General features: G+C 43.4%; 1 protein-coding gene across 1 annotated transcript in view; it reads right to left on the bottom strand.

Annotated features, from left to right (window-relative positions):
• exoc4 (exocyst complex component 4) overlaps positions 1–27989 on the bottom strand; it is a 116703-nt gene that overhangs the window by 13111 nt on the left and 75603 nt on the right. Inside the window, exons 14-19 of the mRNA XM_084573083.1 lie at positions 18820–18956; positions 17391–17546; positions 15539–15717; positions 5507–5651; positions 1928–2106; positions 1639–1798 (exon numbers count right to left, since the gene is read on the bottom strand). Of these exons, the coding sequence (XP_084429209.1) occupies positions 1639–1798; positions 1928–2106; positions 5507–5651; positions 15539–15717; positions 17391–17546; positions 18820–18956 (956 nt within the window). The remainder of the gene's footprint in view (positions 1–1638; positions 1799–1927; positions 2107–5506; positions 5652–15538; positions 15718–17390; positions 17547–18819; positions 18957–27989) is intronic.

Below are 27989 nucleotides of genomic sequence, written 5' to 3'. Positions count from 1 at the left end.
GTGCTCTGCAATTCCCAATCAACACCTCCACACCACCCACGCCTCGTAATCAGAGAGAGAGAGAAAAGACAGAGAAGCCATCACTGGCATTTCTCCATAATCAAACTTGACAGAGGGTAGAAATAACATACTAATCAATGGTCCTCCACATCCAGTACAGTTCAGGTCATTTCAGTTTACTTCTTTGTTTATTTACCCTCCCCACTTCCTCCTCTTGAGGGAAACTTGGCTTTCCATCCCAGCATATTATAGACAAAAGTCAGAACTCTGCCATCACATACTGTAGATAACTGGCCACTCGTATATATATGACATACTCATAAAGACTCCAAGAGCCGTGACAAGAAGCTAATTAACCCTGCAATATATCATGAAAACATGGCAGACATGATGCTTTTTATGAGAAACATTAAATGCAGAAAACCTGATGTGGTTATAAAAGGGGCCTTTGAAAGGATACCTGAGGTGCTGGCTTCAAAATAACCAATATTCTGTAATAAACAAAAATAAGAAAAGATCATAGTTTCCTAAATAAACGGTTAAAAATGTTCCTAAAATATAATTATTAGTCTTTCGCCAGGCTCTAGAGTGTTATTCTGCTCACACTTCATTCATTTCATTATCCTCCTCTCTTTGTATATTTTTCAGTTGTCACCTCTTACTCCGCTGTATGCTATGTTCTGATTCAACTTCTCCAAGTCCATTCTATACTTGTAAAAGATGCCTTTTCTTCAACTTCCTTTCACGTAGTTTTACAAGTTTCTCACTCCGAGCCCTTTCTTATTTCTCCATCTTTCCCATCACCCTTCCTCTCACGCTGTCAAGGACACAAGCTTCTAAAATCCCCCGTCTCCCTCCCCGCCTTATTCTCTCCTCCTGCCTCCATCTTGTTCACAAAGATATCCGAGCGCTGATTTCCCTCATGCCTGTCAGGTCCGAGCAGCACTGGGCAACAGCAGGTAGACTCACAAAATTTAAATGTATGAATAAGAAATAAACACCAACAACCGCGTGGACACAGATACTCGGAGTGGTTGACAATCTGTTCGACCATCTGTCTGCGCGCTGACATAGTTGCTGTCTGAACTTGAGGACACTAAGTGCGCCTGTGTGGGTCTGTGCAGGTGTATAGCAGAGGCTGGACCAATGCATCAACTGATTTAAACTGAAAACCGATCATCAGGCTGTCACTGTCCATTTCGCCTCCAGAACGCTGCTCATTTGATATGTAATTTAAAAATATTAGGCTTTAAAATTAGACTTATTGAAGCACAGATTCCAAGAATATACTGTATGATGATGTCCTGATGTCTAAGATTATTATTACCTTGTGATATGAGAGGTGTTATTGCCATGACAACAGCAAAACTTTTGAAGCATTGGCAAGAAAATGGCATGGCGCTCAATATGTGCACAGAAGATCTGCTGCCTGCTGCTCCTGTCCAAGGTTATTAGCCTTCACAGCCTTCACAAACACATGCCAGTGGAAACTGAGTGCATTTACTATAACTCTATCGTTGCTGGCTCTGCTCATGGCGCTGAAAGGGAGGCGTGTTCCTGCTTTCAACCACAAATACATCTCCGGGTGAGCTGCATTTTTTCTGGCTCACGCTGAGAAAGTGTGAAAAGGTGTCTGACCTGGCAAAGTCGAGGTCAGCCTCCCTGGACATGGTGATGTTGGTGAGGTTCTGTTGGAGGACGAAGATGTTCCTGCACATCTTCTTGATGCCAGACTCGCTGATTCTCTTAAAGTATTGAGCCCCATTTATTAGAATACAGGAGATCAGATGACCAAGACCTAGAGAGGAAAAAGAGGGAATACGATGCAGGGAAGATCATCAGATCGGGACAGAGAAGAATATGTACTTGGGTGAGCTGTATATTTTAGGCAACAATTTAAAGTTCATCCCATGGGGAACCTGCTGACCTTCAAAGATGTACTGGAACTTGTGTTGCTGCAAGGCGGCCCCCATGGCTTCCTCTATGGCTGAGATGTCCTTGTTCAGTTTGACCACCAGCGGGTCGTAGTCCATGCTCTCCACATTGGCCACAATGGCATAGTTTCCTTGCTTGGTCAAGGGGATCAGGTAATGGAAGCAATGCACCCTGGACGGAAATGAAGATAGTGAGAGGGAGGGAAAGAAAAGACAAATTAGTTGTTGAAGAATATTTATATGTCTTTTTCCTGTTTAAAGAAAGTATGCTTCCTGCTCTGTTAAACTGTCTGATAGATTCCCTCACAGGTTCCTGCTGCTGGGCGGAAATCAGCTTTGACGTGTGCTGAATTCAAAACCATAAGGAAAACCAAGAATATGTATGAAGTGTATTATTCTCTGTCCTTTGGATTATACAAGGTACACTTTAGCGGGCACTGTGTGTTCTCACATCTCAAGCCCTACTGAGGTGTATACCTCCTCTAACACCTATAATTTGTACAGAAATCATTCTGTAGTACTCATAATATATCAACTTGTTCAGCGGCCGCTACATCACTGCTGGAGACCATTCAGACGAGCAGAGTGCTGTAGAGCGCCGTGCTGAATGTGCTGTGCCGGAGTAAATTTACAGCATACAAGCTATAAAATACTTCTACTTTTAACCTTGCGTCAACGTCCAACACTAACGTCTTAAAATAATGGCCTTCAAATCCATTGGTTCGCATTTATAGAAAGTATGCCAAGGACTTGACATCTTTATCTTTAAAACACTGTATTAAAGATATTTCCTGATTCATTTTTTCTCCAGGGAATATCTTAATAAAGATGTAGTGCCAACACAGATTTGCGCTGATTGCCGGTAAGCAGCTCCTGTGGAGTAATTGTGGGTTGAGAACCTTGCTGAAGGGTTTTTGTTTTTACTTCTCCTGGTCAGATTTTTCTTGGTGGAACTGTTGAATTACACATATTGTTGAGTAAATTGGTTCATGTTAAAGGCTGAACTTTAACTAATCCACAATAGAAATTTTGATGATTGTTATGCAACATGTCGCGGAAAATATTCATGATTTTAAGAAGCAAAACAAACATATCCCCAGCTCGTCCACAGTCATATATATTTGATATTACTTTTAATGCGTAGAAGCGTTGAATCGTGAGCGATCCTTTTACAGGTCCTTTATGAGGTCCTTTTACGATACAGAGACACTAAACCAACATTAAAGAACTACCGTCAATGAAGGCCAATTGTTTTATCGCCTCAGACTGAATGTGTCTGGAGCAAAAAGTTGCACTTGAACAAACCACAAAGATGATAGCCAAAGGTCAGCTGGCACATACGTTATGTGCTTCCACACCAGCAGGGGGCAGTAGTCTGTATTCGTCATTCCAAACAGGAAGAGCTACTATTACCTGCAACATCTAACAACTGGAGAACAGAGCTGGCCGCTACACTTTATTCATACTACATGGTCATGTTGTTGTGAAAATATTGGACGGTTCATATGAGATCAATGTGTAAAATTAGACATGTAAGTTCCCTCTTGACTTTGTACTTTCTCTTCCTGTGCACTGGTTTGCTAGGCAATCAGAGTGATCTCTCATTCAACATGCTGAATCTGTTGAAAAGCCACAGTCAAGAGTCCGACCAGTAGCAACGGTGCGGGACAAATCACAAAAAAAAGAGTCACGCACACTAACTGACGGTCCGGTACGCTGGTAAACGGCTTGGTGTGTCACGGCTCTTGGGTTCACAGAAGACATATGTCTTTCTAGACTTAAGAAGTGAACACTTTGATAATTCCATAATCAGTCAGTGCCCGGAGCAGAAGGGTATACAATGATATGGTTAAATGTCTCTTCCCCTAAGGCAAAGCCAACAACTGCACCACAATTTTAATGCCTCCCTCTCACGTCCTTCTCCCTCCACTCAATCATTTCTCCCACTTAGCTACTGTAGCTCCTTTCGTTAACCCCCACCGCCACTTTAACCTCACTCATCTCTCTTCCATCTCTTTCTTCCTCCCTCCCTCCCTCCCTCCCTCCCTCCCGTCTTTCTTCCTCATGGCTTCATTTAGCTGATACCACTATCAGGGGAAATTCGCTAGATGGGGAGAGTCAATGGAGTGTAGCATATAGCTAGACATCAGCCTCGGGGAGGGTTTTCTACTGAAATCATCAACAATATTGCATAAGCTACACAATGGTCTACAGGGAGAGTGGTATGGAGGGGTGGAAAAAAACTGGAGAGGGATGATGGAGGACTATTAGCAGTTGTGTGGGTGAGAAAGTATATGGAGTGGTAAATTAACTTCGATATTGACATTCAAAACACATACTAAAGATAAGGTATACATATCCGAACTTGTGCATTCAGGGTACATGTGTGACGGCACTGGCTCTTCTAGCTCATCTGATTTAATGACGTGTGCTCCATGATGTTGTGTGGCATGTGAGTAACTGGGTGGGAAATGCTTTAAATGTATACGCTTAAATTCTGCATTACACAAATGAGTAATATCAGTGCAGTCGTGCCAATTTGTCTGGGAGGAAGGTGAGAGCCGAGCGCAACGCATATTGGCGGCTTTGCACCCATTTACACCCGTCCCATGCACCGAACACATGAAACAAAAAGAAGGATGTTGATGATTTGACGCTCATCATCATGCGCTGACATGAATCAAGACCGTGTCGGTGTGCGCACTTAAATAGAAAACGATGAAGAAAGCACGTCGCACTCCGCCAGTGAATGATGACAGTTGGAGCATTTTTTTTACTTGTTTCTTATAACATTTCATCATCCAAAGCTATTTTCTTCTATAAACTCATTAGTTTATGTCTTTACTTTGAAAAATGACACATCATTTGTATGAGCAATTTGTTTTTTAGCAAACAAATGCAATAAACTGAACTTTTTACATATGGCGCAATCATTTATAAGATTATTTTATTGAACATTTAATTAATGATTACATTAATCAGTGAATTACACAACATTACACGAATAATAAACCCCAAATGTGATCTTTTCTGGTATCCTCTAAGGTATTTCCAAAGCATAGTTTTATATCCCCTTAGATGGTCTTATTTCCCAAGATAGAAAGTAGTTTTTACCGACTTTGGTGTGTTCACGTTGTTGTTTTTAAGTCAACAATATGGACAAACACAATGTGTATTTCCGTTCAGCTCCTCGCGCTGACACGTGTTTTTTCCAGTATTTGTAAGGGAAACTGAGTGATGAGTAACTTCAAACAGATTCATGTGAAGCATAAAATCTGTATGTATTCAGAGGTATGGTGTTTGATGGATGTCAGAGATGGATGCACAGCTTGCAAGCGGCAAAGCTGTAACGTTTGCCAAGTTTGAGTCAGGGCTATTTGCCTGTATGTCCATCATGTTTCTCCAATGACTGGAGTTTTTCTGACAATGCATGAACGTACAACCAGTGCTAATCTTTGAAGCATTTGTAAAAGGCTTTGTTTAAGAGCCTGAGCTTACGCAGTATATGCTGGAAGGGGTCACTATAAGAATCCAACAACATGAAGTGTCTGAAGCGTCTTCCTCCTGCTTACCTGACCTCCAGATGTAACACCAGGAGACAACGGTCGGCAATATCTTGGAAGCCCCTGGACAGGTCGCTGAGGGTCTGGAGAATCTGCTCCCTGCTGCGTTCACTCTCGCCAACCACTTGGCTGTCTGCTGAGCATGGAGACACATCTGGATGGATAGGAAAGGACAGGGAGTCACACAAAACATTGTCAACAGGACTTTAAAGTTTCAACTATGCAAACTGTCCATGGAGGATATAAACAAAACTGTTAGAGTATAATGAATAAAGTGCAAATGTAAACAGGAATTACAGGGATTATACACATTATATTGCCAAAAGTATACGCTTATCTGCCTTTACACAGATATGAACTTAAGTGACATCCCATTCTTAATCCATAGGGTTTAATATGATATTGGCCCACCATTTGCAGGTATAACAGCTTCAACCCCACACCATAATCCACCAAACTTCACACTTGGCACAATGCAGTCAGACAAGCACAGTTCTCCCGGCAACCGCCAAACTTAGATTCGTCCATCAGATTGCCAGATGGAGATGCGTGATTCGTCACTCCAGAGAATGCATCTCCACTGCTCTAGAGTCCAGTGGCAGTGCACTTTACACCACTGCATCCGACGCTTTGCACTGCACTGCCATGAAGCTCTCTATGCACTGTTCTTGAGCTGATCTGAAGGCCACATGAAGTTTGGAGGTCTGTAGCGACTGACTGCAGAAAGTTGGCATCCACTGACCCAGCTCTGTCATTTTACGTGGCTTATAATACCACTGACAGATGACTGTGGAATATTAAGTAGCGAGGAAATTTCATGACTGGACTTGTTGCACAGGTGGCATCCTATCACGGTACCTTGCTGGAATTAACTGAGCTCCTGAGAGCGACCCATCCTTTCACAAATGTTTGTAGAAGCAGTCTGCACGCCTAGGTGCTTGATTTTATACACCTGTGGTCATGGAAGTGATTTGAACACCGGGATGCAATTATTTGGATGGGTGAGTGAATACATTTGGCAATATAGTGTATTTAAATGTTATTGCAGCTTTAGTATGGGCAATAAAAATAAATAATCATAAAAAAAAAGGTGCTTGGCGAAGAAAAATGTACGGTGGAGGAGTGTCCATGGGCCGCTTGACCCCTGAGCCTCAAAGAAATGTGTCATAAGATCATTATTAATGTGTTATAACTGTGTGCCTGTATTCAATTTCATACTGATATTATCAGGCTCTGTAAATGACACCAGCTCATGCATGTACACATAGAAAAAAGAAAACCATTAGTTCAACTTCACACGCTCCCTGAGTCCTTCAGCATGTTCTTGTACTTTCTTCTTACTACTTGTGCTGAGGCAGCAGGAGCATGTGTCACTGCAGCGCATTGTAAGCCACACAAAAGATCTGTGTGTGCACGAAAGAGAAAGAGAGAGAGAGAGAAAGAGAGAGAGTCAGGGAGCATGATGAGTGTATATAAATTCTGCTCAGTGTAGATCAATGGCCATAAATTAACAAGGGGAGGAAAAGGAGAGAAATTGGCCCCGTCACTCATATGTAAGTCTATTTGGTCAATGAGGCGAGTGTGTGCGTCTGTATATGTGTGCGGGTGTGTCACTGTGTGTGTGTGTGTGTGTGTGTACGAAGAGTGACTGTTGAGCAGGAGAATGCAGGGGTCCGCGATCGATGTGCCGCAGTCAAAGCCAGCTCCCTAGTTATTCTTCCTGCCCTTCTGAAGGTCACACCTCCATGCACACACACACACAGCTTAGGAAGGAGTAGTAGCAGGTTCGAGCGAAGTCTAAAATAACCTGGTGATCTGTCTTTCCTCTCCTTGACTCTTCTGAGTGATAGCCCCAAAGAAACAGGAAGCTGGATACAGGCGACCAATATTAAGCTCTAAATGTCATTCCCATTTAAAACGTAGTCCTCCTATAGAAAGGTGAGTTCTCCTTAATATAATGTGGTTTTGATTTATTCCTTTCAAGGCATATAAGACTATCCAAAAATTTGTTAAACAAGTGTATGGGCACTGAAAGAAACTGGAAAACTAATTAATTACACTGTAAATGAAGCTAAATGTAAAACTATAACAGTTTATAAACTGCAATGCTTCTCTGCAGCCAACTGTCAGATTCGGATAAGTCTGTGCTCTCGAGATACAGCATGAAATTCAGCGAGTTGTAACAGTGATAGATAAGTGGGCAGGTGAACTAATCTCAACTTTGAGGCAAGGTGAAACAGAGCTCCCCTCGTGTTTATCGCAAGGAAACGCTGTCCTCTTCTCAAACGGAGAGGGAGCAAGAGGGTTACTTGGGCAATCAGAGCCGGGAACATCACCTAGCAACCTACAAAGTGATGGGTGTTTTATGTGTTGACGGGCACAAAGGCGGCAAGACAGCACGGGATGCTGATAAAGTCCAGTTAGTTGTAGAAAAAAAAAAAGGCAGACGAACCTGTAATGATGTAACAATGTAAAGAGATCGGGTACCAAGTTAAACAAATCTCAAAAAAAATATACAAGGTGGTAACCTAGGCGACCAGAACCTGGAACGTCCACTAGCGACCAATGGTCAGCTACAAAGCAAATTACTTTACGACTAAATGAGAAAAACACAAGGGCGGCTTAAAAGATGAATAACTTTACCCTGTATTTATACACCGATCAGTCATAACATTATGACCACCTTCCTAATATTGTGTAGGTCTCCCTTGTGACTCATCAGAGAATGGATATGATCCTTCTGAGGGTGTCCTGTGGTGTCTGGCAACACAATGTTGTTAGTGGGGGCCTTTGGGTCCAATGGCTTGAGGGGAGGGGCCTCTGTGGATCATCCCACAGATACTTGATCAGTTTGGGATCTAGTGAATTTGGAGGCCAGGTCAACACCTTGTGCTGTTCTTCATGTTTTTTTGTTTTTTTTTAATTGTTCTTAAAGCGTTTTTGTGTGTGTGCCTGGTCGGGTCTAGGTGGTGCTACATGTCTAAGTAACATCCACAAGAATGAATGCCAGGTCCAAAAGTTTTCCAGCAAAACATTGTATTGGCTGATCGGTGTACACGCAGTTAACTTCTTCAAAGATGCTTTCCAAGGTGCTACTGTGTCCTCGTGTCCGTCTTTGTTCGTTCTGTATGTGCTGGTGAATCATCGGTCCCCTAGTGTACTTTAAATATGATAAGATCAGAAGTCATTGGCCTAGGCAAACAGCAGCCAGGTACGTGCCACAGCTTTCCAATCAGCAAAGCAAACACAGCCAGAGCTGTGATGTGACATTAGTGACAGCTGCTCTTATGGCCTGTGTATCTGCCACGCGGAGATAAGGCTGAGAATTATGTTTCTTTAATAAAGGTGTGCACGTGGCGTGTTGGCCTGCACATCCATGCATATTAAACGTATGTACTGTACGGTTGAACGTAGCAGCTAATTAACCGTCTTCTTCAGTAAACCTCTTGACAATGCATGTGGGAGGAGGACACCGCAGTGCAGAGTCAAGACTATAAGCAGCAGTTAGGGGTAGTTTATATAAGAGACTTGGATAGACTTTACATAAGTTCTGGTATAAAAAACTGAAGTGGGTCAGCTTCGGGGTTTTGATGTATTCTTCTGCTTCATATTTCGATAAAAATTTGCGTATCTTTCCTCTTTTTATCAGTTTAATCACAGCTATTACAGATTGAAACACAACTGTGAGCTCTGAGATAATTAATAGGTTGGTTTTCTAACATTTTAGGTTCATAATATGCCTTAATCTTTCTTTTTTTTTATGTTAAACCATCCTAAAAGCAAAACAAAGAACTTAAAACAGCAGGCGACTGTAACATTACACATGCTGTCTGTGTTCGGTTAGATGATGCTACAGTATAAAACCAGTATGGCTGTCTCATCCAAGGGAAAAATAAAAGGAAACATTGCTGTGGATTAGATGTTTAGGCTGGTGATATTAATATTAATGCTGCTAAATGAGTTGCAGGAACAACAAACGTGATTGGTCTTAATCAAAAGAATCCACAATGATTTCTCCAGGGAGTGGAGCATTATGGCATTAATTGACTTCATTTGATTGCATTTAGCTGATGCTGTTTACTCTCCCTGGTCAACTTATCAGATCATTAACTGAAACAGAACGCAGCACCGAAACACAATACTGTTTCTGAATGCAAAATGGTACAACAAGCAAGTAATCTAAAAGCTACATTAAATAATTTTGGCACATTTATTGATATCTCCCGGCAGCAAATGACAAATAACGTCATCGACAAGTGTTTGTTGCAGTTAGCAGTGTGCTGACTGTGTATACGGGCGCAAAAAATTACACATTGGGATTAAAGGTGCCACTTAAATCACCTGAGAAAAGTCATTCGTGTCACATACGTAAAGATTATTTTTGCTGTCAGTGTTATCTCTTTCTTTCCCTTCGCTGGTACACGCGAGATAGCAAAAGCTTTTCACATGCTCTGCCTGTGGGGATGTTTTTTTATTTTATTTTTTATTTTTTTTACCCCCAGCTAAGCGTCTGTGTATGTGCGCGCGGGCCTGTGCATGAAAGCGACTCGAAGGCTTGTTTCCTCTCATGTGCATTACACTCACTCACTCTGACAGCAGAAAAAAAAAAGGGCTGACTGTGGCACACACTGCTGGAGGTCTCTCTAGGGGGTGTCCGTGAAACACACAGGCGCAGACACACACACACACACCCAAACGCACTCGGATCCCGCCGCCCGCTTTGATGATGCGAGTGAGGCGTCGCAGCATGGGGGGGCGCCATTAGAGTCAGGGACAGACGGGCAAAAGGAGACGACTCATTGGTCCTGACTGACAACTTTCTTGCTCCCTTTTTTCTCTTTCGGCTTCCTTCTGCTGTGTTTTTTTTTTTTTTCTGCAACCAAATGACTCCCATCCCTTATTTATAAGTTTTTTGTGTGTGCATTATCAAATGTGAGGACGCGTTATGTATTTATGCGGGCGTGTGTAGGCATGCGTGTGTGCGCGCGCTGTGCTTATCCAATTATTTTCGAATCTCATCTAAGAGAAACGTCTGTTGCCTGCCATCTGCAGAGGAGGAGGGTGGCAGACATTAAGGGAGAAGATCAGTGATGGAATCTGCACACGCGTGCAGCAGGTGCACACGTAAATGGACGGCTCGCGTTAACACACCCAAATCTTCCACTCACTGACCCCTTTATAAATCAAGGAAACAATATGACAAGGCTTTTTTTTTTTTTTTTTTAATCCGAGGCACTGTGACAAATATAGATGCTAAACGGTTGATAAAAATCTGTTGAAAAAGTACAACACATCCCATTTCTCAACAGGGAAGACGAATTGAACAGAAAGTGGAGAAAGATAAACAAAGGACAGTATCCTGGAGGGGTGGAGTGATGAATGATTCATAAATGACTGACTGGGTAAGAAATGAAGAGAAATGTGTTATTAATTATTTTGCTGCCTCTGGTAGAGGAGAGCTGAACTCCTGTCCAGAGAGACAATGAGGAAAAAGAGAAAGATAAAAACCCAGAGTGAGATTGAAAAGATTTTGACAGTGTTAAATGGTGTCTTTTAATGAGATAGAATCTAAAACCTGAAGCCTGACGTTTAAATGTTTAAAAAAATAAAAAATGCATGAACTAAAGACAATATTACCACTACTGGAAAACAACACCATCAACTCCCACTTCAACCGGTCCCTCAGGCCTCTGCAGTGAATAAGAATGTGTTCCCTTGTTAAATGGAGTCGAGAAAACAAAACCACCGCTAGAGGGTAAAGACCAGCACTCCACCATTGTCAAGGTGAGTCTCTCTTCAGCCGAGAAGGAGATGAGAACCTACTCCCATAAGGACACTGCATGATTACTGCCTGGAAAAACCTGCAGGTTGGATACATGGAGGCATGTATCTACGCCTACATTGGGATGGCGGCCAGGCACTGTCCACCAGGATAAACCCTTCACAAGAGCTTTTGTTTGGAGGTGAATGTTAAGTACACAAAGATAAGAAAAAAAAATGTCTGTCAGTCTGATGTTGCTCCTCAGGCGTGAGTGTAAATATTGTCTGAGAGGATCTGAGGGTTGCAGCCATCAGTGGTCCGTCTACATGCATACACACACAACCCTCATCACCAACACATACATATACTCTTTAAATTAAACTGAATCCAGATTCTGCACCACGGAGGAAGTTGAGGCAATCAGCTGTGTGAGCTATTCCCATGTCCACATACTTTGGAGCATGGCGATGCGTTCAACAACACACCCTGCAGAATTCAATCACACAAGAAAGTGATCAAACCAAGCGTCCACTGCGGGGATCGCCCAGCTGTGAACAGAACCTACCAGACCCTTAAAACTTGAATGAAAACAGAAGGAACATTGTTCGCACTGCTTGCATGAGGAAGACGCAAAAGAGGCATGAAACCAAAAAAAAGAAAAAAGAAATGAAGGAAGAATAAAAAGAAATACCAAGAATGAATATTGAAGTAAGAAAGTAGAAATAAAAAAAACAGAAGTAAAAGAAAGACAAAAACAGGGAGAGGAAAATGAGTTGTTCATACCTGACTGCTTCTGTAATATAAAATCCAATTTGGAGAGGCATAGACGTGAGGCGGGAGGGGGTGGAGGATGAGATAAGGCGGGGTCTTTTTTTTTTTTTTTTTCCCGCCGTACCCTTGTCCCATCTTACACAGTGCATGGTTATGTACACACACACACACACACACACACACACACTGCACCCATAGCGGCGCACACGTAGTCCGTCATCAGCTCGCCAAACACTAAATAATGAACAATACGGAGGCTGTCCCAGCATGATAAGTGACTGCCCTATCCTTCCCATTAGTGCCACCCGCCAGAATTAATGATAATTATGTCACGTCCCTTCCCGCACTTTTATTGAATTCTTATCTATGAATAGACGAAGGGAGCCGCCGTCGGAGTGAGGGGGAAGAGTTTAAGAAGAGATACCGCGCCGACAAAGTCAAGCCCCAAATAAGAATATTTCGCATTCAATTATTTCATGTCTAAGAGAAAAGTTGCGATATGGGGCGGCAAAATAGCGCGAGTTCAATGAGCAATCAGGAGCCCGAAGCCAGGGAGTTGTGACAATGGCTGATAAAGGTTAAAGAACCTCTCTAGGCTTCTCAGAAAGGTGCGTAATTTACCACAGCTCTACCAAGATACTGCAGGAAAGTTTCCCAACAGTACTCTTAACACTACAAAGGTTAAAGGGGAACTACTGTTTTTTACAACCTGGACCTTATTTCTGGCATAAAATACGATCGTTTACTCACCTATATAACTTTTGTGTAATTTGTAGTCAGTTGGGAGATAATTAGATCAGTGTATATCCATATAGTGTGAGTGACTGGGGCACCGAAACGCAGCCTCTAAATAACGCATTATCTGCCGCAAAACTCGTTCATTTCACCAATATTTTGTAATGATACGCTAGTGCTATTCCCCGTTGAGTCCGGACTTACCTGTTATCATCATCTGGTGTCTGTAGGTCAATCTACAGACCCCGTAAACAAGCCGACCGTCACGGGTGCCACTTAGAGATGACATCATCCAGGTCACGAGACATCATCCAGGGTCTGTAGGTCAATCTATAGACCCCGGATGATGATAACAAGTAACTCCGGACTCAACTGGGAATAGCACTAGCGTACGATAACAAAATACTGGTGAAATGAACGAGTTTTGCAGCAGATAATGCGTTATTTAGAGGCTGCATTCGGTGCCCCAATCACTCCCACTGTATGGATATACGCTGATATAATTATCTCCCGAACGACTACGAATTACACCACCAACCCTGCAATTGGTGAACAACCTGAGCCACAGGTGGATGTCAGACATCTGAATTGTTTCAACCTGTACCATTTTTTATTGGTATATGTTTTATTATCCAAATTTAGACATTAACTAAACCTGGCTACTGTGTGAGACTGAGAAAATGAAGCATGGCATCTGTATAGGCTTTTAGTAACTATATCTTGGAACAAAGTACCTCTACCGGGACGAGCCTCTCAAAACGGCCTCAGTTCTTTGCGGTATGCATTCAACAAGATGCTGGAAACCTTTCTTTGGGATGCACTACATGATTTTTGTAGACGTATCAGCTGTGTATTCATGCTGTGAATATGCTGCTCTACCACATCTCAAAGGTGTTATATTCAGATCTGGTGTCTGAAGTACAATAAACTTTTTGTCATATAGGAAACTAGTTTTAGATTACTACATTATCATGTAGCTGGTAGCAGCCAATAGATGGATAGATTGGTGTAAAAGGGACCAAAGTGTGCCAGTACTTCAATCCCTACACCCTTATGCCTTGAACTCCAGTCTGGACAAACAGCTGGTTGGGTCCATGGAAGCATGCTGCCAAATTCTGATCTCACCATCACCTAGCCTCGACAGAAATCAAGATTCAACAGACCAGGTTACCATTTTCCAGCCTTCAATTGCTCAGTCTTATTGAGCCTGTGGGGAGCCCCGTGGAAATTTCTCTTCTTGCCTGATAGCAGTGGACTCCAACTTATTTATTTGGGGCCCATTCACCTCAAGGATTTTGGTGTTTTGTGCATTCTGAGGTGCTTTTCTGCTCACTGAGGTGCTAAAGAGCAGAAATCTGAGCTAGTTTTGCTTGTTCCGTTAGCTCAGACCAGCCAGGAATTATTTTTTCTGAGAAGTCTCATCAATAAGGCATTTCCAATTGTAGATGTCTGGATTTTTTAATAAATTTTTTTTTAAAGACTGTTATACGCTCCAGGAAATCAGCAGTTCTCAGACATACTCCAACTGACAAACTCATCAAACTATCAAGTTATTGTGAAAGCCACTGAGATCCCACTTTTTCCTGATGAAGCTCCTCTGAGCTAATGCATGAATTAGCTGGTGTACAGGTGTTCCTAAAAAAGGTGCTTGGTGAGTGTGACTAATCCGAGTATTAACCTGCCATCACATGGCGTGAATAATAATAAAATAAAATAAAGATACAGACTTGAAGAATATTACAAGATCCTACAACTAATTTCTTGGAGATTAAACAAGTTCTCGAAAACAACACAATAATGACAAGTGATTAACAAGATCTGCAAAAAGAGTAGGACACACGCGCACACGCACAGATCCCTCATTTTGATCAGTGATTAATGTTATAAAAGTGATGACTGAGCAGGTAGTGTATGAAATGCTTTTAAGAGTCTTGATTAGTTCAGGCATTTATGTGCACACACTCGCAGAAGCAGAATCAAGGATAATGAGTGTGTGTGTATGCGTGTGTGTGTATGTGTAAAGTGCTCTTTGACAACTCCAGTAGTGAAGGTAATGAGTGTGTGATAACACACTCAAACAAGAACTTAATGAAGCACAGGTAAGGAGTGTTGCTATGAAGGTACTGCACATAAAAAAATAAGGAAAGTCTCGCATAACCCCTGACTGTGATCCTGCATAAACTATCCTGACAATGTTTTTAGTCCGGAGCGCAGTCTGATCAATAACCATCTAATGACCTGGTAGGAACGTCTCCTGGAAAACATACCTGTGATATAATGCGGCATTATGCATGGCTGCCTGGGGTCACAGAGGCTTGTCTTTGGTTGCTTCTGCGGTTAAAGCTTCCCTAAGCCGTTGCTCTCACCCCAAAAAAGCAAATATTAAACAAATGCATACCCAGGTTTTTCTTAAATAGTGCCATTGTTGGCAAAAACATTAAAAGTTGGAGAGGAAATTCATGGAAATATCCTCTAACTTGGTGCAATGCAACCATTCGACAGGCAGGACTCATGATGCATCAAAGACACTTTTTCAGTAGGAGGAATAAACAGCAACAGATGTCTGCTCTGGCAACAGTGAACCGGATGTAGGCGGAAAACGTACCTCATATGTCTGTGTTTTTGTCAAAAATACCCACCATGCTCAATTCATTTTCAGCAAAATAATCGACCACTGTTCTTGGTGCAGGCTTTTGGGCAGATTTGATAGAAAATGGTTGTTAAGGCGGTAACTATCAGCATTCAGTCTGAGAAAGACTCCTCTCTCTACTTACTGGAGGCTTGGGGAAGGTTGACGAAGAAATTCTTGAGGCGGCCTGCGAGCCATTCCATGCTCTCGTGAAGGTTGGCCAGAGCCTTCAGGTCACTGACATCGCGCAGGATCTCGTTCTGGGGGATTAACTTGTCTCCCAGGTTACCAGTTAGCACCTCTGACTCCTTAGCAAACGCTGCCCTGGAAGACGAAGACGGAAAGAGATGTTAAGCGTTTTTGAGTGGTTAGAATTCTCACTTGTGCCTCCAAAACAGTTGTGACTCATCAGAGAGTGGACATGGGCCTTCTGAGGGTGTCCTGTGGTGTCTGGTAACACAATGTTGTTAGGTTAGTGGGGGCCTTTGGGTCCTATGGGTTGAGGGGAGGGGCCTCTGTGGCTCATCCCACAGATACTTGATCAGTTTGGGATCTAGTGAAGTTGGAGGCCAGGTCAACACCTTGTGCTGTTCTTCATGCTTTTTGAGTTGTTCCTAAAGCGTTTTTGTGCCTGTGTCAGGCTGCATCCTGCTGGGGATGGCTGCTGCCATCAAGGAGTGTCATTGCTATGGGGTGGGGGTGCCTGGTCTGGTCTAGGTGCGTGATACATGTCTAAGTAACATCCACATGAATGGCAGGTCCAAAAGTTTCCCAGCAGAACATTGTATTGCCACATGATGGTCAATGTTATTTACTTCTCCTGTGAGTGGTTTTAATGTTGTGGCTGACTGGTGTATATGGGACCATGTTATTGCCTTGACCTTCGCAGAGATGCACAGACAACAAAGTTGATAACTTGACGGATACACGGACAGATAAACATAAAGACAAAGAACAACAGGAACAACAGCTTTCAGAGCACAGTCACTTCGAAAGGAATGAGCTGTTACTAACTCAACAGTTGGTGGGAGAGAAAAACAACAGGTGACGGAGAACATTTAGAAAAAGAAAAGCAAACAGAAGGCACAGATTTACAAGTGGCAAACCAAAGACTTAGCGGTGCACTATATGTTCAGGCACTTGGGGCTGTGGAAGAATACTTGGCATTGAAAATTGAGTGTTGGGAAGTTGGATAACTTAAGATCAACACCACAGAGCTGCAAACACATGGCATGTGGACTGGCCTCCAGAGTCACCAGGATGCCCACAAGATCAAGATCCTTTGAACAACAGATGGGTAAAGAAAACACAAACACACACGCGGGCATGTGTAGCTTATTAATGAGGCTTTATTAAAGCGCTGGGTTGAGAGTTGTGCAGTAGCTAATCCCCCTTTCATAGTGATGAAAACATCTACGGCTCTCAAATCAAGCAGCCTTATGGTCTCCCGCTTGCTATCTCTGTGCTGTATGTGTGTGAGTGTTTCTGAGGGAGAGAGCACACACACACACACACACACACAACAGATTGACTTTCTTTGGCCACATAACCAATTTATTTATTTACTTTACTATTCCGCTCCGATGAGCTCCAGTGTTCCCTGAAGAGGGTGCACATTCAAAGGCAATTTCGATAAGACTGACCCCCCCCCCACTCCTCTTCCCTGCCTCCGTCTGCTCTCCTTATATTTTCCTATTTTGTTCTTCCCCTCGTTTCCTCACTTCCTTCAGATAGAGGGGTTTTTAAAAGAGCAATCATGACTTATTTTACGGGTTCATCTTAGGCGATGAGGGTGGGTTCAATAATAAGTGAATAAAGAAGGGAAAACCAGGGGAAGGATTATGTGCGTGATTGCTCAAGTGTGTTTGTGTGCCGCTGATTGTCTGCATCCTACTTTTTTGAGTATACACCCTTTCCTATAGAAAATTGTAAAAATGCACCACTGAACATGAATGGCTTTGTGTACTTGTATACACACACGTGTGTTCAGTGCGTACCTGGTAAAGTCCTCTTCGTCCTCTCTCTTCTGTCGGGTCTGTCTGGGTTGGGCCATGTTTGCCCAGTTTGGGAGGGACTGCAGCAAACGACTGATGTCCTCGTCCTTAGACCAGGAGGCACTGATGGTGAGCTTTTCCTCGCACTGGACTATACCCCTGAGGAAACGCAGACACACACGGATGAGAATAAAGTCACAACACATTACAGAACATTATGTACATTAAGATATGCCACTTCATGTTGATAGACTAATGGGACTACTGGAAAATAATAATGCAACACACGCTGCTAGCATATTATTTAGATCATCGCAAAAGATCAGGATGCAATGAACTTAAGGAGGTAACCTCAGCGGTCTCACAGGGAGTGGATGCAAACAAAGAGACGCTGCGGTGCAAAGACTTGGCGTCAATCTACTGATTCACACTATAATCAAGTAGGAGGTGATAATGCACCTGCAAGCTGGTTTGCCAGTGACCAATCAAATTAAAATAAGAAGAAGAAGAAGAAGAAGAAGAAGAAGAAGAAGAAGAAGAAGAAGAAGAAGTAGAAGTAGAAGAAGAAGCACTTGCTGTAAGTGACCTAATGTTTGCAGAGTCTCGGGAATGTTTACCGGTGCTTGACAACACAGTCAGCTGACTCCATGTCCTTGCAGTCTAGTTTCTATGATCGGCGTTTGTGAAAGTACTGACGTAATCATCGATTTTAAACCTTAAATATATACACAAACATGTTTGATATAAGTCAAGGTCTGCCCTATTGAATCTGCGAGAGATTCTGGAGGTTTAAGATCTGATAACATGGGCAGAACCACGGTACCGAGATGGATCCAGCCTTCTTTATCAATTGTCGGGAGGGGTGAAGTCGGGGATAATTCACTCCGAAACTCTTTCAGTCTGAGCAAAAGCCTCGGTCAAAGAGTTGTACATGTGGTTCCCAAGATTACATGATTTGCGAATAAGCCTGTACAGAAGAGACAAGCCCTCCAGGGTTTCACATCCACATGGGCATAGACATATGGACACACACTTATCAGGGAGCAGAGGGGCTGAAGGAGACGTGGTCATGTGTAAACGGACACAGCAACACAAACACAAGCACGCATGTACACCCTGGCAGCCCCTGTTGGTCTTGTCTTTATCACTTGGAGGCCCCAGCGAGACTGAGGCTGACCTGTGACGGAGTCCAGATGGACTCCCAGCAGTCTGTCAGTCCTCTCTTGCGTCTCCTGCCCCATTCATCACTCCCTCTTTTATCCCTCCATATTCTCTGGCCCTCCCTTTACCTGGCCAGGTGTTACATGGTCCCGGGAGGAGGGGGGGGGGGCACAGATGGACGGCCTTACACAACACCGATGATTGGAAAAAGCAATAAAAAGAGCTAAAATAATGACATAGAACTGATGTAATGGTGTCCTCCTTTTCTTACCTGTAGGCTGTGTTGCAGATTTCCTTGTACTCTTTGAGCTTGTCGCAGACCATCTCGAGGAACTGGTTAGAGTAGGCACTCAGGTCTTTCATCAGGTTCATTAGATCCTGGATGGACTTCTCTACAACCACAGTGCTCTAAATATAAGAGAGAGAGAGAAAAAAATTAAGTATGGACAAAACAGATAAAGCGATAAACGCAGGAAGTAAAGGTGGACTAGATTTTATGCAAGTGTCAGGTCAGATTCAGTCTGCTGTCGTGGTGATGTAACAGGACGGCCCCAACTTCACTTGTCTATCCGTCACCTGCGGCTGGACCGATGACTGGCGCTGGAGAGCTTGTCAGAAGTCTTAACACTATTAGTTGAATGGATGATTCTTTGTGTGTAAGTGAAATCAGTGTACATATATGTGTGTGTGTGCGTTCACACGCTCAAAGTGGGTGAGTGTGTGTGTGTGCATTTGTCACAGAGCACCCGTCACCAGGAGCCACGGCAGGGCTGTGACAGCAGCCATTACAGATTAGCCACTCCTGCGTGACTAATAGCTGGCCCGGGAACAGCAGAGCAGCTTCATATCCCCAGACACACTCGCGCAAACACACGGGCGAGCAAACTTTTCAAAACACACACACACACACCTCTGAGCAATTCAAGTGCTGTTAAGTAAGATTACAACTCAGTACGTTTCAGTTTGCCTGTTCCTAGCACTTAACCAATCTATCCCACATCTCCGGTAATGGTGATAACTTACTATTAGTGTAGCGATAGCGCTGCTGCCGCCACTCTGAACTTTGCTATAACTACAGGAGCAGTCCAGTGCAGAGCAATAACATACAACCGTACGCAGAAAGCAATCTCAAACATATCATTTCTATTTCTATTCAGCTCAGTGCTCTGCCTCTTTAAACCTAATACAGTTCCACTGTTTAGGTGTGAAATGGAAAAATTAATAGCTTTCCAAAAGATTAATAAGATGGAAATGACCGAAGGTACCGCTGCAGGAGTGTAAGGTATTTGCACTTGCTTCTTCGTGTTGTCTACCAAAGACAAAGCAGAGCTAAAAGCACATGATTCTGTATTTATTTACAACAACAGATGGTTATGAGCTTTAATACATAGCAAGCTGTGACATCAGTAAGGCTCCTGAATCACAAAGAAGCAGAATTAACATGTAAAAGACTGTGTGCAATGTGTATAATGTCTATCATTTTAACATAATAATACATTTTTAAAGTAGTTACATTATATTCAAGGCCACTAACTAGCTGCAAAGAGTGCAGGGGGCAGCAGCGGGGACTGTAATTGATCATCAAAAAATATGGAGGGACCCCTGATGTGATAGAATGATATTAATATTAATAGCTCTTTCTCTGTTTCACTTTCCCCCCTTCGCTCATTCTGTCATAAGCAGGCAAGCATGCGTATACGCGCCCGTGCCCCCGCACACAAACGGCAGCCACTCCACTGAGGGGAGTAATGATCCATAGCAGTGCCCATACCCATGGAGTGCTAACCAAGGCCTCGTCTCTGCCAAGGGAGCGCCCTTTACTGTCCATGCCTGACTCCCTGTCAGCCTGCCAGGGTAGGAAGAATTACACAGACCCTGCAGGGGGAACTAGCTGTTAGTGTAGTTCAGGCAGCGGCTACATCCACTCCTTTGTGTAGGAGGCTGGTACTGGTAAATTACTTTAGATAACACAGAAGTGGCACTGGCGTTTCTGCTCATTTCTACTACAGCGACTATGCGGATCACGAAGTAATAATATGCTACCTTACTTTAATCTTTTATTTTTCCACTCCCACAGGAAGGTCTGATTGTAGCGTCAGCACTACGGAGGTGTTCAGAGGAAACTTCAGCGCATGGCTGACTTCCATACAACAAGTCAATACAAATGGGGTGCATTAGGGTGCTGCATTTGACTTTGTAAGTATTAAATCATCTAGTTACATTAAACTGGATTGATTTAGTGCGTTCACAGAAGGAGTCTTTTGGGGAAACTGGACTGCTGCTGCAGCATAAAGCTGTTGAGACACATCAATAAAAACACAGAGTACATTATTAAAGTAAGCGGCAAACATAAAAATAAGGTAAATGTGGAATACATAATCAATTGATCCTTAAATCTTACATTATTAAGTTATATGAACTTACACAAAAGTGCATTATTATTATTGATCGTCGTATTTTTTGGAAGTTTTTACACTGTAAAAAGTTGGGAGATCATTATAGCAAATAAAACTGCCTAAAAGAAAAATGTAAGATTTTGATTTAGTGATGATGATATAATACTGTAAAAAAAAAAGTTGATGAGCAGTCAGTATGATAACAACATCCTCCGCTCTTCCTCCTGTCCCTGCTTTGAGGATGCCGAGCTCAATAACAGGCCCAGGCAGTGAACGAAGAAGAGTAAACAATGGATACCCGATCCATTACTCCTGCTCTAACAAATGCTCTTGCACTCAGCTCCCTTGTCTAATTCTGCTCATTTAACACAGCCATTTGTCTTAGGCAGCAGCAATCATTAAAAAGTAATCAAGGGACAGATTGAGAAAGGGAGGGCTAAGACAGAGAGAGAAAGAGTGGTAGGGAAAGCAAGTTCTGCTTCGTCTCCTCTATCTTACTTGACAGTTACATAGGAGGCGACATGTACAGAGGAGGCTTCTCCTTCTATGTCGCCGCCTCTCTCTTTCTAATGTTTCGAGCTTAAAGGTCAACATGCCGCGACTGCATGTGAAAAACACCCATATTTCTCATGTAAATCTACTTCTCAGTATTTTATTACCCTGAAATTGCGCTTGGTTGCACTTTGCCTCTTCTCTTTTACATCATTACCGCGTAAACACATAGTCATCACGGAAAATTAGACTCGGGTCTCGCAAATGGATCTCGAGAATTTTCTGGGGTAAACTGCCGTTGTGAAATGAAGGCCACGGCCGTAGCGGTTTAATGACAGCAGCGAGGCAGCGCTAGCACTCAGACTGGCGCCTCTGTGGAAAAATCTGCTAATGCACGGTCGTCACTACAGAAACCATCCTGAGTTGGTGCGAAAAGTCGTTATTTCCTTTGGTGGAGTGAGTAAAAGGCACAACACAGGAAATGTCATTACAAGAAAACAGGATGTAATTGCTAACCTCGTTGCTGTTTCTTCGTGTAATTTGGCTAAATATATCAATAAAGACAAAGGAAGGTGCAAAGAAGAAGTGAGTTTTATTTACTTACCTGGGTTATCCAATTACAAGCTGTATGAGGTCTGTGCAATGTGTTTTCTGTCTATGAGGAGGGGACGCCTGAGGGTTTAAAGGTTTAAATTGGCAACGGATCGTGGATTTCCCCATTAAAATAGTGGGGCGCCCCTCAAGGTCAGAGTGTTTAACCCCTGTGCTCTCGCTCACACCCTGACCCCAAACCGCTGACTCGTGTAATGCCTCTTGCCATGCCTTTCACACGTGTGATCATGCCAAAATAGCACACGCTCAGCACCCACAGCTGCACACGCCCACAGGAACACATGCAACGATAACCTCTGTCACCAACCCACCCTTTTCCCACACACAGGCTGTGCCTCTCCCGGGTAAAGAAGAGCTGGGCACGAGAGGGACATTGTCTTGACAGATCATTCATCAACGTCAGAGTCGAGCCATTCTCCCAAGGCTCCCCTGACACACACCGGATGGCCCTCATCCTTGTGCCTGCTCAGCCGCAACACATGCTCCTTTGTATGTGCGTGCATGTAAGTGGGTTTGGATTCAAGTTTGTTTAAGCTCTCACAACTCGTCAAGTGCGTATAACATCTGTAGAATACGTGACCATCGATCTCCAAGTGTGGGGATTTATTCAGGAAGCTTTGAGCTGCAACCTAACAATCTGTAACACTCTTTCTTCTCTTGTCTTTTAAACATCCGAAAGTTGCTCATGTGGAAATGTATCCACCTTCTCATACACACCTCAGCTCTCGACCAGGAAGTTACCAATCAATAGCTGTCAACTCCTATCAAGTACATGTAATCATTCCTCTAATGGATGCCACGTGTTCACTAAGACTAAAACTTAAGAGGCAAAAAGAAATTGCATTAATGTATATCTAGAAGCATTTAACATTAAAGATGCAGTATAGCCGTACCAGGGTAAAGCACCTTACGGGAAGACAATTTTGAAACGTGACAAGTCCAGAAAAGCATTGTGCTCGTTTAATGCACTCCTTGTCAAACCACATTAAAGTCTGTAAAAATCTTTTTAGGCACCCGGGGTTGGTATTTCAGCATTTTACCCAAAGCAATTTGTGAACAGATTTTGAGAGTTTAATGATCCAGCTGAAATATGACACGGTTTTGAGTGTTACGGGAAATTCTGACAATTCTGAAAGTGATGTGACTGGCTAATGGTTTAGAGTAGAAGGAATATCACTCTGTTTGAGCGTTTGGAACTGTCCAATGTGACTGAAAAGAGGTGTTATAACGTGATCCGTAGGGTAACAGTGGCAGCAGGCTAAGCATGGCATTCCTTCTCCCTAGCAACACATTCTAGCTCCTTGTGAGGAATCCTAGGGCATTCCCGAATCAGGCAAGATATGTAATCCCTCTAGGTCTACCTTAGGGTTCCCTTCCAGCTGGCTATGCATGGTCATTTTCCAAAAGTAGGTTTTCAGGATGCATCCTCAGCAGATGCCCTTTTCGACAAGAAGGAGCATTGCCTCTAGTAGGAGTTCCCTCTGGATGTCCGAGCTCCTCACCCTGTCTCTAAGGCTGAGCTCAGCCACCCATGGCATTCCTTGTATCTAGCAACATATTCTAGCTCCTTATGAGGAATCCTAGGGCATTCCCAAGTCAGGCAAGATATGTAGTCCCACTGGATTTGGTCATTTTCCAAAAGTAGGTTTCCAGGATGCAACCTCACCAGATGCCCTTTTCAACAAGAAGGAGCAGTGCCTCTACTAGGAGTTCCCTCTGGATGTCCGAGCTCCTAACCCTGCCCCTATGTAGGAGTCTCGTTTCAGCCGTTTGTATGTGCATTGTCATTCTTTTGGTCACTATTTTGCCCCATCACTAAGGAACAACACCCAGAGATACTCGAACTCCATCGCTTGGGGAGTAATCTACCATTTTCCGGCAAAGCACCATGGCTTTAGATTGCTTCACACTCGGCTGTGTTACATGAAACCTTTAAGACTCAATACTTTGTCGCACTTTAGAGTCACGCGGCCACTGCAAAAACAAGCCCATCACTGTTGCACCTAATGTCATTCCTTCATCATCATCACCGTCATCATCCTGAACTGTTTTGGATTAAGTCGGGTAAATGAAAGTATGCAAACTAAGGTAAACCCCATATTCCATTTTGTGTACACGTAATTAAGTGATCCATTTGAGGTTTGAGGAAGTCAACAATGAAAAGCAAAATGCAACTATGGATTCAGCATCAACGGTCACAGTGTGGCGTTAATGAACAAGCTACTAGAAGAAGACTAAGTGCGCGTGCAGAGCCTCAGGGTGGACGAAGCTGAGTTATTAAAAGAACACATCTTCTTTTATTTCACCTCCACGATCATCGCTTCTAACACAAACACTGCATTAAGCTTTGCAAGTGCTCTAATTGAGAGATGAGGAGCAATATCACACTTCAACGATTACAGATGGGCTTCTATATTACGCACACAATATTCACACCCACACGCGACGCAGTTGCGTGGTGAAAATGGAGCTTGTGCATATGCTAATTCTGGGAATCAACCTGGAGTTTGGATTCGCCATTTAAATCCACGCAGTGACCCAAAGCTCCATTTCAATAATCTTCCACTGACCTCAGTGTTTTTCCCTACACCTGGCAGAGTATTATTGTTAAGTTCTAGTGGAAGTGAGAGAAATGTCCTTTCCACGCTAGATAATTGTTTACCACTTCATCATCAATTATTATGAATTATTTATCATGAGAACTGGATTACGCCATCAGTGGCTTGTGATTAAAAGTTTGGAGAGAAAGACAAATAATAATGTAGTTTGACGCAGGCTGTGAGAGGGAGCGCGTTTTCCTTTCTGTGCCCCATTAGGTCCATATGGAGCCATTGTATTAACTCACACCCATACGCAGACCCAAAGCCACAAGCACACAAAGCATTGCGTGCGCCCTCACAGCAAGACAGAGATTGTCATTTGCAAATTCGGAGCGCTAACTTGCTTCTAAAAATTCAAGCAGTAACTTTTATCAGGCGCCCACAGCCAAAACCTTCTTCTTCTTCGAAACCAAAGGGCATGTTTGTGGTAGAGCTGACATTTCTTCTTCTTCGTCTCTCGCTAACTGACTCACTCCAAAGGCAAAGATTATGCCGCGTAACACACAGAGTCTCCGGCTGTGCTAACACCGCATGGTGCGAACCTGTACAACCTTAGGCTGTATCTGCTCTTACTCTCATTTAAATGCGTCTCTTCTACTACACACAGAGACGCATATATTTTTATAATATACAGCTATTATTTTGATATAAATATATATTTAAAAAAAAAAAAAAGTACAAACACAGCCCAGCTGTGTCACATTTGTTGGGGAAAAAAAGGAACATCTCCGCGGCGGATGCAGGTTGGAGGCCCAGGGCAGCTGGGTGTGAGCCTCAGGAGTACATGTGTTTGGTGCGAGATAACCAAGCGAAGGTGGGTGGTGGGGGATTGTTACACCTTGAGCGGCGAGGAAGGAGGCAGAACAGAAATAAGGCTTTGAGGTGACTCAAGAGCCAGTCACAGCATTAGGATTTGAACCCGTTTAGTAGAAAAATAAAACCGAGCCTTCTTCCACATACATCGAAATGGCACAGCTAGCAAGATGCAAACACAAGATCTATAAATGTCCACGTTGTTGTGGTGATTACAACCTTGTCTCTGTTGGTAGGGGAACTCATTTTATGTGCAGCCAAAATCACTGCGAGTAAGAGTGGTATTTCACACTGAGGTGCTTCAATCCTTGGTAATTCTTAACAGCTGTAAAATTGTCAACTGCATGCTTAGGCACAACCCAGTTCATGATAGATAATGCAGTAGAAGGCACCAGAAAACATTTTGGACTAAATGAGAAAGCTTTTTCATTATTTATTTTTACTGTGAACAGGTCTATTTTGGCTGGATTAAAATGGGTATTGTGTAGACTCCCAGGACAAGCTCTGTTTTGTTTCTGGTAATGTTGCTTCTCTCAGTGTTTGTGGGCAGTCGGCGTGCGTCTGTTTATATGTGCACAACAACCACCTTAATGGCGTCTATCCTCCTTCCTGCCACTTGTGTCCCAATCACAGGGCACGGCTGATGCAGCTAACAGGTGTATTGTGTTGTGATTGCTGTGTCTGTTGATGGGAACTGGGAGCTGAGAGTCTCCTTAATAAAGAGAGCCCGACCACCACAATCTACGCTGTGAGTGTGTGTGTGTGTGTGTGGGGTCGGGTGGGGGCAGCAGGGAGCCAATCAACAAGAAGCGATCAGCCCCCCACAAATAAACATTGCCAACACACATCATCACAAATAAAAAGGTCAGTGTCATTACAGTTGCCGGAGGTGGAAGTTGCGCGCTTGCGTGTGAGTGCGCGGAAAACACTCGCGCCTGCTTCCAATCCTCCTCTCTCGCAGAGCAACACGTGAATATGAAATTTAAAAGGTCACCATCATTAGCAGGCCATTGGCAGCCGAACGCATCTGCAATACAGCGAGCGTCCCGCCAGCTGAGGGTGAGCGAAAGGAATCAGTCTTCATCTGGCTCTAGAACGGGTTATGTTTGCATACAAACACCCAAACGCGTGCACGTGGAGATAACGAATGCACCGACAATTACTACACGCGCAGATACAGAAGGACTAGTTAGCGGCTATTGTGCGGAGACACTGGGGACAAAGCTGAATGATACTTAGCTGGAAAGAGAAGGGCAATGCGTATTGTAATTATGGCTCTGATGCGGTCTTGGCTGAGGAAGTAAACAAGCAGAATACTAAACTATTCATCTGCACTCTCGGTAACACAATCGCGCCATACGAGTGGGCAGGCAGGTGGCTCGGCGCCGCTGTCTTCAGGCCAGAGACATGTGGTCACCTGTTTGTAGCTTTTGTTGCGCTCGCGTGCGGCTGCCGGTTTGTGCGTATGCTCGTATGTTAGTGCGACACAAAGTGAGCGTGTAAAGGGGACGCGGGGAGGGGAGGGGTTCTACCAAGATTAATGGAGCCAATCTCCAGAGCTATCCAGCAGAGTGACCACACTCTCCCTATCCTGTTTTATTCTTCTGTTCTATTCCCCATCTCTCTCCACTCCCTTCCCTCGATCTCACTCTAATTAAATGAATCAATCAGTGGCAACACCAAAGTTGGACAGATAGCATCGCACTGCTGGAGCTAACAGCATGCGTTGTGTGCTAGTATGCTGTTGGATGCCATGCAAACAAAAACACAAGAAAACAGGAATAAACTAAATAAAAGGCAAGAGTGCAACAAAGAGCTCCAGAGATTCGGAGCTTGGCTACTTTCTTCTTGTCTTTAACACCACTTCTTTTCCTCCAGAGACTTATCAGCCCAGGCTATGCTATCACACAGACACATGGATGTACATTAACCTTTGCCATGGAACTATATGCTGCCCCAGCCAACCCTTATCTCATGCTCCTAGTGGACAATATATAGCCAGCGTCAGCCTCATAATCATGTCATTATTATGTAATATATGTACATGATATATAAAGGCCGTATTTGACACCACTGGAACCTAGCGATAGGGAAATCATTGCCCGTATCGTTATTAGCCGAGGCCCCGACTGCATGTGCGTCGCTTATTATCGGCTGTTTAAGCAAACATAAGGCGTGGTATTCACCTTGACTCCTGCGCAGCGTTTCCACAGAGTCACCGCGCTGCAGAGATATCATCGACAAAGGGTTAAAGATGTCATATAACATAAATGTTTTTAATAACGTAGGTCCACACTGGAAGTTAATGCGATGGAAATGCGTCTATAAATATTCTGTCCGTGACGCACAACGGTCACAAACGTTGACCACTGGTAACCCCATCCCATAGTAGAGGGCCATATAATAGTATACATATTGGGTTTATAAATAAGTAACTACTATTCAGGCATATGTGTGTGCACTGTTACATTTCTGTTTGGCTCCGAACCCACCAGCTCGATTCCAGAACATACAAACCCATAAATGCT

This window comes from Chelon labrosus (genome assembly GCF_963514085.1).
Source record: "Chelon labrosus genome assembly, chromosome: 23".
Taxonomy (NCBI): Eukaryota; Metazoa; Chordata; class Actinopteri; order Mugiliformes; family Mugilidae; genus Chelon; species Chelon labrosus.
Note: the sequence above shows the minus strand (reverse complement) of the source record. Positions and strands in the feature narration are given on the sequence as shown.